Genomic DNA, 11,139 nt, shown 5'->3' with positions numbered 1-11,139 from the left:
CTTTTTTACCCTTAACCACCATTATAGAAATATATCAAAATGATTTTTCAGTCATTTTTCGGTCATGTCTGACTCTTTGTGACCCTATTTGGGATTTTCTTGGCAAAGACACTGGAATGGTTTGACATGTCTTCTCCAGCTCATTTTACAGATGAAGAAACTGAGGCAGAGTTAAGTGACTTCCCCAAGGTCTCACAGCTAGTAAGTGTCTGAGGTGGGATTTGGAGTTCTAAGCCCAGCACTCTATCCATTGTGCTACCTAGGTGCTCCAAAATACTTTATTGAGTTCTTAAATTGATTGAATCATTGATTTAGAGGATCAGTGTATAAAGTACAGTCTGTAGCAAATAGTAGTCCATAATGTGCCACAACTTGTTCAGCCATTCCCCAATTGATGAGCATCCCCTCAATTTCCAATTTTTTCCCACCATACAGAGAGCTGCTATAACTATTTTTATACATATAGGCCCTTTCCCTTTTACTTTGATCTCTTTGCAATACAGGCATTGCAATGGTATTGCAGGATCAAAGAGTATGGACAGTTTTATAGCCCTTTTTGGCATAGTTCCATTTTGTTCTCCAGAATGGTTGGACCTGTTCACAAGTCCATCAACAGTTCATTAGTATACCTATTTTTCCTCATCCCCTTTAGCATCTGTCATTTTGAATAGGTGTGAGGTGGTACCTCAGAGTTGTTTCAATGCGCAGTTCTCTAATCAATATTAATTTAGATCATTTTTTCAAATAACTACAGATACCTTTGATTTCTTCTCCTGAAAACTGCCTGTTCATATCCTTTGACCATATGTGAATTGGGGAATGGCTTTTATTTTTATAATTTTGACTTAGTTTTCTAGAAATTTGAGAAATGAAGCCTTTATCAAAGAAAGGTGCTATAATTTTTTTGATGTTACTTCATCATCAATGGTACCTTTTAGAAAAATGTCATTTCCCTGATTATCTCTTTTAATTAGGTCTAATTTGGCTTTTCTTTTTTCTGAGATCCTGATTGCCACCCCTGCCCTCTTCACTTCAGCTGAAACATAATAGGCTCTGCCCCACCCCTTCATTTCAACTCTATGTGTGTCTTTGTGTCCCAAGTATGTCTCTGCTTTACAACATATTGTTGAATTCTGGTTTCTAATCCTTTTTACTGCCCACTTCTGTTTTAGGGGTTAGCTCCTTCAAATTCACATTCACGGTTATGATCACTAATTGTGCATTTCCTTCATCCCATTTTCCTCTGCTTATCTTCTTCTCTTTTATCCCTTCCTTCTTCAAAAGTCTGCCTTGCTTCTGACTACTGCCTACCCCAATCTGACCTTCCTCTTACATATCTGGCCTGGGAACTCCTGAAGCTACAGCTGCTGCTGCTGCCAGGCTCTGGGCCAGCCCCTTCCAAGGTATTAGAGACCTTTCCTGCCAACCTCATAAACTATCTTAGGTTGTAAAAATGTCTCTCTGACCTTTGGTTGGTTCTGCCACTCAACATTTTCTTTGAGGAGTTATTTTGAAGTTGTTTGGCGGGGAATGTTGGGAGAGTTCAACTGGGTTGCTGCCTATACTCTGCATATCTTGGCTGTGCCCCAGCAAGACATTGCTGTATGACTTGGAGCTGGGGGAGTCATTGTTACAAAGCAGAATAGTCTTTGAATATCTATTGTAATATCTGTCTGCAATTTTGCTATGCCCTAGTACTTTAATGGAAATAGTTCTCGCCCCTGGGAAAAGAGGCTCTCAGAAGTCAAACTTCACCTTATTTTGCTTAGAGTCAGACCTTCCCTTCTTGGCCTTCTCCACATCACTCTGCTCATACCTCAATAATTATACCCATGTTCTCCTTTCTGAAACTTTAGACTGTCTCCCTGGGACATTGGGCTCTGATACATGAAACTTTCCCTTATCCAGCCCTCCATAGTACTTGCCAGACACCTTGTGACAATGGTGCAGCACATACAGTCTTCCTTTCAGTTCCTTTTATGTATCGTATATCTTTGCTTATTAGAATATAAACTCCTTGAGGCAAGGAGTTTATATTCATGTTTGCTTGTATTCCCAGATCTTAGCACACTGCTTCCCAATGTGCCTATTACATACTAAATACTTAATAAGTGAGTTCTCTCTCTCTCTCTCTCTCTCTGTCTCTCTCTCCTCTCTCTGTCTTTGTCTCTCTCTCTCTCTCTCTCTCTCTCTCTCTCTCTCTCTCTCTCTCTCTTTCTCTCCCCTCTCTCTGTCTCTGTCTCTTTGTCTCTGTCTCTCTCTCTCTCTTTCCTGTTCTCTGTCTGTCTGTCTCTCTCCCTTTCTCTCTCTCTCTCTCAACAGTATTTCAGACACAGGTGTAGCTTGCCAACTTTAATAGAGTGTACTATCTTCCCTGAAGCATTTCCAGAAGGTAGGGATATTGGTTTTTCTGATTTGTTCCAGTGTATCTTTCCTTCCGGTGTAACCAGAACTTGAAAGAGCTCTCAATCCCTCATCTTCTATATCAAAGTGGTCACCATGACAGTTTCAAGTAGAGTCAGTCTGCAACACTATACTACTCCATCTATTTGTTTGACTCTGACCAAGAGTTGTGTTACACTGATTGGGGCATTTCCCTACTCAGTGCCACCACCAGAGCCCAAGTCAAGCTCCTTTTTAGCCTCCCTTCCAGAACTTTAGGAACTCCCTGTGGTAAATCACCTTGCCTAGCACTCTTCTGCTTTACCATTCACCCCCCTACCCATTGTCTCTACCCATTGAGGAGTCATGAAGAGTGAACTGAACTCAAAGTCAGGAAGAGTTAGGTTCAAATTTCATCCCAAGTACTCATTAGCTCTGTGGTCCTGAGAAAGTCCCTTAACCTTTCTGATCCTCAGTTTCCTCATTTGTAAAACAAGTGAGTGAGGCTCAGAGGCCCCTAAGGCCCTTTCCAGCTCTAAATCTACTGTCCTGATTGCTCACCATCACCACTAGCACCACTCTGGCATGAACTTTGAGGAGGTTAATATATTCCTACTCGGACAAGGACAGGGAGAAGAAGACTATTGTCTCTTTAGCCTTGGATGCCACATTTTTCCTCGCAGCCAAAATTCACTTTCTGGACTAGTATATTCCACTGTTTATTACAAAAAATGGTTTAAATATTAAATAATATATGCTCCTTAGCCTTTGGATGTTGTCAGTGCAATACCAGCAGGCCAATCTTGGGTTTGGGTCCAGATTTCCCCCAAGATAATGAGGGGAATGAAAAGGAAAGATGATTGAATATTACTCAAAAAATGCAGGGGGTCACACATTGAGAGGTTGTCCGGGCATATGCTCAATATTGGGACATCTAGGTGGTTCAGGAAGACTAACCTTATTGAGTTCAAATCTGGTCTAGACACTTACTAGCAGGGTGACACTGGTCAAATCACTAAACCCTGTTTGCCTCAGTTTCCTCACTTGCAAAACCATTCCAGTATCTTTGCCAAGAAAACCCCAAAATGGGGTCACTGAAAGTCAGATTTGACTGAAAAATGACTGAACAACAAAATACTCAACGTCATGATGTCAAACCTGATTTTTGATGATTCTCTGAATCTTAAAGTAAATACAGTACAGAAGAAAGGGCACTGTATTTGGAGACAGAGGACCTAAGTTCAAATCCTGCCTCTGCATGACCTTGGGCAAGTCTGTTTCCCCTTCTGAACCTCAGTTTCCTCACCTGTAAAATGAATGTGCTAGACAATATGATGATGTCTGAACTCCTTTGCATCTTTCAAAGGTAGGATTTCTCACCTTCTTTCAAATGGTGCTCTAGCTAAAGCACAATGAATGAAACACACACCAATGAAGAATTTAGAGTGAGAAGAGTATTTGCTATGCCAGGAAAATGTTTATTGAAAACAACTGAGCAACACTATGGAGAAGACTTAAAATAATAGATTTGTTGAGACTCAGGATGCCTGTGGGAATGAAGGAAGGTCAGATCTTGTTGGGATGAACTTGGAAAGTCTATCTAGGTCATTCCCAATGAGTCGTTTGCTGCTAGAAATTGGTTGCAAGTCCTAGACCATGGAACTGGTCGTTTGATGTCCAGAAAAGGCCTAGGTAAGGTGGGTAGTGTCCGAATGGAAGAATGAAATGATGAACATTGGCATCTCATGAGACAATATTTTCAATCTGATTTGGATGACTCAAAGGAGGCATAAATACTCAGCAGCAGGTGGGGCAGCAGGTGGAGCGGCAGGTGGTGCGGCAGGCAGCTGGCTGGCAGCAGGGGGGTCTGCAGCAAGGAGACTGCACAGAAATGGGCTGGCAGCAGGTGGAAACCCAGCAGCAGGGTCTGCAGACCACAGCTGTGCAGGAGCTGGGGCAACAGGAGAGAATGGGGCAGCAGCCACACTTCACACAGCAGGTGTCACAGATGGGGCGGCTGCACCTGGGCACGCAGCTCACTGGGCGGCACACAGTGGTTTGGCAGGAGACTGGCAGGCAGCACCTGGGTGGGCAGCAGGGCTGGCAGCAGCTGGACTGGCCACAGCAGGGGTCACAGCAGCTAGACTGGCCACAACAGGGCTCACAGCAGCTGGTCTGGCAACAGATGGGTTGGCAGCAGCTGGACTGGCCACAGCAGGGCTCGCAGCAGCTGGGCTGGCAACAGCCAGAGGAGACAGAGCCACAACAGGAATGGACCATGGTGTTGGTTGGTTCTGGTTTGGGTTGGATAAGAAGGAAGAGTTGGTTTTTCAGGTCTGGATGCTCTGTCTTGTTCTGGACCCTTTATATACCATGACAAGGTACTGTCAGTCCTCCAGAATTCAGGAACCTTTCCTTGTTTTCTGTTTATGGCTTCAGAAATGACAGCATTGGATTGGCCAGTTTCATTGCTCGGAAAATATTCCAGTATCATTAAGCAGTTCTTTTGTTTCCCCCTTGAGTAATGGCTCATCCAACTTGTCTTTTCCTTATGAATATTAGATATTAGTAATTCATGGTTCAAACTGTCAGATTCCATGGTTGGAATGGTCATGTGAGTCTGTGAAGGGAGCAGTTCATAGGAAGCATTTCATAGGACCAGTCATCACACTTTTCCACTTTAATCCATGCATGACTAACATTTGGTACAAATCTTTCACTAGGTGAGTTTCTTCATTTAGAGGTGGTTTTTAGGTGAAGGAAGTTTGAAAAAAAATTTTAAAGGTATCATCTTGAGCGAGCAAGAGAAGGAATCCATTTATATTGGCAATGCATGTAAAGGCTTCTGGAAATCTGGTGGTTGAGAAGAAAAGTCTGAAACCATTGTTGTTCCTTTTTTTGCTTAACCACCATTATAGAAATATATGAAAATAATTTTCCAGTAATTTGTCAAGATCTTTTTGTCACCATAGTAGCTTTTTATGTTCAAGTTATTTTTTTAATTAAGATTTTTTTATTTTTATTTTACAACACTCAGTTCCACAAGTTTTTGAGTTCCAAATTTTCTTCCCCCCCTCCCCAAGACAGCCCGTGATCTGATAAATCTTCTTCATATAACATCACATTGAACTTATTTATACAACAGTCAAGTAGAAGAGTTACAACCAATGGAATGAATCATGAGAAAGAACAAAACCAAAAAAAAAGAAAGCAAAAGAAAAAAAAAACAGAGCAAATTCTTTGCCTCAATCTGCATTCAGACCCCATAGTTCTTTCTCTGGATGTAGATAGCTCTCTCCCTCATGAGTCCTTTGGAGTTTTCTTTGAACCTTGTATTAATGAGAAGAGCAAAATCTGTCAATGTTAGTAATCACAGAATACATAAATCTGTGGTTGTGTATAATTTTCTCCTAGTTCTTTTCTGCTCACTCAGCATTATATCATGTAGGTTTTTCAGGTTATTATGAAGCTTATATCTTTCCCATTTCTTATAGCACAATAGTATTTCATTACATTCATACACCACAACTTGTTCAGCTATTGTCCAATTGATGGGCATACCCTTGATTTCCAATTCTTTGCTACAACAGAAAGATCTGCTATAAATATTTTTGTACATATTGGTCCTTTTCCCACTTGTGAGATCTCTTTGGGATACAACCCTAGAAGTGGTATTGTTGGGTCAAAGGGTATAAACATTTTTATAGCCCTTTGGGAATAGTTCCAAATTGCTCTGCAGAATGGCTGGATAAGTTCACAACTCCACCAGCAATGTATCAGTGTTCCAATTTTCCCACATCCTCTCCACCATTTATCATTGTCCTGTTTTGCCATTTTAGCCAATCTGACAGGAGAGATGTGGTACCTAAGAGTTGTTTTGATTTGCATTTCTCTAATCAGTAGTTATTTAGAGCATTTTTTTCATATGCCTACATGTATCTTTAATTTCTTTCTCTAAAAACTGCCTCTTCATATCTTTTGACCATTTCTCAATTGGGGAATGACTTGTATTCCTATAAATTTAGCCCAGTTCCCTGTACATTTTAGAGTTGAGGCCTTTATCAGAGAAACCATTTGTTAAGATTTTCTCCCAATTTTCTGCTTCTCTCCTGATCTTTGTTGCATTAGCTTTGTTTATACAAAAACTTTTCAATTTAGAATAGTCAAAATTATCCATTTTGCATTCACAATGCTCTCTTTCTCTTGTTGTGTCATGAATTCTTTGCTTTCCCATAAATCTGATAGGTAAACCATTCCTTGCTCTCTCAAATTGCTTCTAGTATCAGCCTTTATTCCTAAATCATGAACCCACTTTGACTTTATTTTGGTATACGGTGTAAGATATTGGTCTATGCCCAGTTTCTGCCCTACCATTTTCCAATTTTCCCAGCAGTTTTTGTGAAATACTGAATTCTTAGCCCAGAAAATGGATCTTTGGGTTTATTGAAGAATAGGTTCCCATAGTCGTTGACTGCTATGTCTTGTGTACCTAACCTGTTCCACTGATCCACCACTCTGTTTCTTAGCCAGTACCAGGTAGTTTTGATGACTGCTGCTTTATAGTAGAGTTTAATATCTGTTATGGCTAGGCCACCTTCCCTAGCATTTCTTTACATTAAATTCCCTAGATATTGTAGACCTCTTGTTCTTCCAGATGAATTTTGATATTATTTTATCGAGCTCTGTAAGATAATTTTTGGCAGTTCAATTGGCATGGCACTGGATAAATAAATTAATTTAGGTAAAATTATCATTTTTATTACATTAGCTCAGCCTAATCATGAGCCACTGATATTTTTCCATTTATTTAGATCTGACTTTATTTGTTTGAAAAGTGTTTCATAATTATGTTCATGTAGGCCTTGGGTTTATCTTGGGAAATAGACTGCCAAATATTTTATAATGTCTACAGTAACTTTAAATGGAATTTCTCTTTCTATTTCTTGCTTTTGGGCTTTGTTAGTAATGTATAAGAATGCCAAGGATTTATGTGGCTTTATTTTATATCCTGCAACTTTGCTAAAGTTGTTTATTATTTCAAGTAGTTTTTTACTTGATTCTCTAGAATTCTCTAAGTAAATCATCATATCATCTGTAAAATTCATAATTTAGCTTGTTCTTTGCCTATTCTAATTCCTTCAATTTCTTTTTCTTCTCTTATTGCTACAGCTAACACTTCTAGCACCAAATTGAATAATAGGGGTGATAATGGATATCCTTGTTTCACCCCTGATCTTATTGGGAATGCATCTAGCTTATCCCCATTACAAATAATGCTTGTTGATGGTTTTAGGTGGATGCTATTTATAATTTTAAGGAAGGTTCCATTTATTCCTATGCTTTCTAGTGTTTTTAATAGGAATGGGTGCTGTATTTTGTCAAAAGCCTTTTCTGCATCTATTGAGATGATCATATGGTTTCTGCTAGTTTTGTTATTGATATAATGAGTTATGCTGATAGTTTTCATAACAATGAACCAGCCTTGCATTCCTGGAATAAATCCTACCTGGTCGTAGTGTAGTATTCTTGTGATAAGTTGCTGCAATCTTTTTGTTAATATTTTATTTAAAATTTTTGCATCAATCTTCATTGGGGAAATTGATCTATAATTTTTTTTCTCTGTTTTGACTCTTCCTGGTTTGGGTATTAGTACCATATTTGTGTCATAAAAAGAAATTTGTAAGACTTCCTCTTCATCTATTTTCCCAAGTCTATAAAGTATAGGAATGAACTGTTCTTTAAATATTTCATAAAATTCACATGTAAATCCCTCTGGCCCTGGAGATTTTTTCCTAGGGAGTTCATTGATAGTTTGCTCAATTTCTCTTTCTGAGATGAGGTTATTTAGGTATTTTAGTTCCTCTTCTGTTAATCTGGGCAAATTATATTTTGTGGATATTCATCCATATCCTTCAGGTTGTCAAATTTATGGGCATACAGTTGGACAAAATAATTCCTAATTATTGCTTTAATTTCCTCTTCATTGGAGGTGAATTCACCCTTTTCATTTTTGATACTGATAATTCGATTTTCTTATTTCTTTTTTTAATCAAATTGACCAAAAGTTTATCAATTTTATTGTTTTTTTCATAAAACCAACTCTTAGTTTTATTTTTCAATTTAATAGTTTTCTTGATTTCAATTTTATTAATCTCTCCTTTGATTTTCAGTATTTCTAATTTGGTATTTAATTGGAGATTTTCAGTTTGTTCTTTTTCTAGCTGTATCAGTTGCATGCCCAATTCATTGATCTCCTTTTTCTCTATTTTATTCACATAAGCATTTAGTGATATAAAACTTCCCCTAAGAACTGCTTTTGTTGCATCCCACAAGTTTTGGTATGTTGTCTCGTTATTGTCTTTCTCTTGAATGAAGTTATTAATTGTTTCTCTGATTTGTTCTTTGGCCCACTCATTCTTTAGAATTAGATTGTTTAGTTTCCAATTAATTTTTAGCTTATTTTTCCATGGTTCTTTATTACAAATAGTTTTTATTGCATCATGATCTAAAAAAGATGCTTTGACTACTTTGCCTTTCTGCACTGGATTGTGAGGTTTTTATGCCCTAGTCATGGTCAGTTTTTGAGTATATGCCATGTACTGCTGAGTGAAAAGTATATTCCTTTTTATCCCCATTCAGTTTTCTCCAGACATGTATCAAATCTGCCTTTTCTAAAATTCTACTCACCTCCTTAACTTCTTTCTTGTTTATTTTGAAGTTAGATTTATCAAGTTCAGAGAAAGGGAGGTAGAGGTCTCCCATTATTATAGTTTTGCTGTCTATTTCTTCCTATAACTCCCTTAACCTCTCCTCTAAGAATTTGCATGCTATACGGCTTGGTGCATATATGTTAAATAACGATATTACATCATTGTTTAAGGTGCCTTTTAGCAGGATGTAGCGTTGTTCCTTATCACTTTTAATTAGATCTATCTTTACTTTTAGCAGGATGTAGTGTCATTCCTTATCTCTTTTAATTAAATCTATCTTTACTTTTGCTTTGTCTGAGATTAGGATTGCTACACCTGCTTTATTTACCTTAGCTGAAGCACAATATATTCTACTCCAGCCTTTTACCTTTACCCTGTGTATCCCCTGTTTCAAATGTGTTTCTTGTAAACAGCATATTGTAGGATTACGGTTTTCAATCCATTCTGCTATCCACTTCCATTTTATAGAAAAGTTCATCCCATTCACATTCACAGTTATGATTACTATCTATGTCCTTTTCTTCAGCTTATTCCCCCCATTTATGTTTTTATTTCTCTCTTCTCCCTTCCACTCCTCAACAGAGTTTTGTTTTGACTGCCAACTTTCTCAGTTTACCCTCCCTCTTGATCCCCCTCCCTTATCTTACTGTTTTCTACTTGCTACTTCTTCCCTTCCTTATATCATCCCCCTCCATTTTTTCCCTTTCCCCTCCTACTGCCTGGAGGACAAGTTAAATTTCTATACTTATCAGGGTATGTTATTCCCTTCTTGAACCAAATCCGATGAAAGGAAAGCTCAAATACTGCTCTTTTCCCTCTCTTCTTCCCCTCTAATAAAATGTTTTTGTGCCTCTTCATGTGATGTAATTTAGCCTTTTCTACTACCTCCTTACCTCTTCTCCCAGAACCACTCCTTTATATCTCTCAATTATTTTTTATCATTATATTGGTTATTTAATACTGATATCCACAGTCTATGAATATCCCTTTCAATTGTCATAATAAGTATACTATTCTCAAGATTGATATATATATATATATATATATATATATATATAAACATATATAAAACAAAATAATCCTATATAAGGATGTAACTAATTAGCATTATTGATTAACTAGGGGTTTTTCCCCCGTATGCCTTTTTATGTCTCTCTTGAGTTTTGTATTTGTAGATCAAATTTTCCATTGATCTCTGGCCTTTTCATCAGGAAGGTCTGGCGTTCCCCTATTTCATTGAATGTCCATCTCCTTGCCTGGAAAATTATGCTCAATTTTGCTGGGTAGTTGATCCTTGGTTGTAGTCCAAGCTCCTTTGCCTTTCAGAATATCATTCCAATTTCTCCTGTCATTTAATGTGGAAGCTGAAAGATCCTATGTGATCCTGACTGTAGTTCTGTGATATTTGAATTATTTCTTTCTAGCTGCTTGCAGTATTTTCTCCTTGACCTGGTAGTTCTGGAATTTGGCTGTAATATGTCTTGGGGTTTTCAACTTGGGATCTTTTTCAGGAGGTTATCGATGGATTCTTTTGACGACAATTTTACCCTCTCTTTCTAGGACCTCTGGGAAATTTTCCTTAAGGATTTCATGGAAGATACTGTCCAGGCTCTTTTTTTCATCATAGCTTTCAGGTAGACCAACAATTGATCAAATAGACCAATAGATTGTCTCTCCTTGATCTATTTTCCAGGTTGGTTGTTTTTCCAATCAGATATTTCATGTTTTCTTCTATTTTTCATTCTTTACATTTTGTTTGACTGATTCTTGATGTCTTATATAGTCATTAGCTTCTACTTGCCCAATTCTAATTTTTAATGTTTTGCTTTCTTCCTTTATCTTCTCCATCTCCTTTTCCATTTGGTTGACTTTACTTTTAAATGAGACATTTTCTCCATTTATATTCAGATTTTCCTTAACCATTACCCCTATTTTACCTTTTAAAGATTTGTTTTCCTCATTTAATTTTTTCCCATTTTTTTTCCATTTTTTCTTTTACCTCTCTAATTTGGTTTTTAAAGTCTTCCTTGAGTTCTTCCAGGAATGG

The 11,139-nt window shown here is 37.8% G+C and overlaps 1 protein-coding gene across 1 annotated transcript; it reads right to left on the bottom strand.

Moving 5' to 3' along the window:
• Positions 1-4,179: 4,179 nt before the first annotated feature.
• On the bottom strand, positions 4,180-4,662 carry LOC118846955 (keratin-associated protein 2-3-like). Its single transcript, XM_036755616.1, has one exon. The coding sequence runs from the start codon at positions 4,660-4,662 to the stop codon at positions 4,180-4,182; it is 483 nt and encodes a 160-aa protein (XP_036611511.1).
• Between the last annotated feature and the right edge of the window lie 6,477 nt (positions 4,663-11,139).

Source organism: Trichosurus vulpecula, chromosome 4 (assembly GCF_011100635.1).
Source record: "Trichosurus vulpecula isolate mTriVul1 chromosome 4, mTriVul1.pri, whole genome shotgun sequence".
NCBI lineage: Eukaryota > Metazoa > Chordata > Mammalia > Diprotodontia > Phalangeridae > Trichosurus > Trichosurus vulpecula.
Note: the sequence above shows the minus strand (reverse complement) of the source record. Positions and strands in the feature narration are given on the sequence as shown.

Coding starts and splice junctions, on each gene's coding strand:
- LOC118846955 (XM_036755616.1), bottom strand. CDS start 4,662: ATGGTCCATTCCTGTTGTGGCTCTGTCTCCTCTGGCTGTTGCCAGCCC.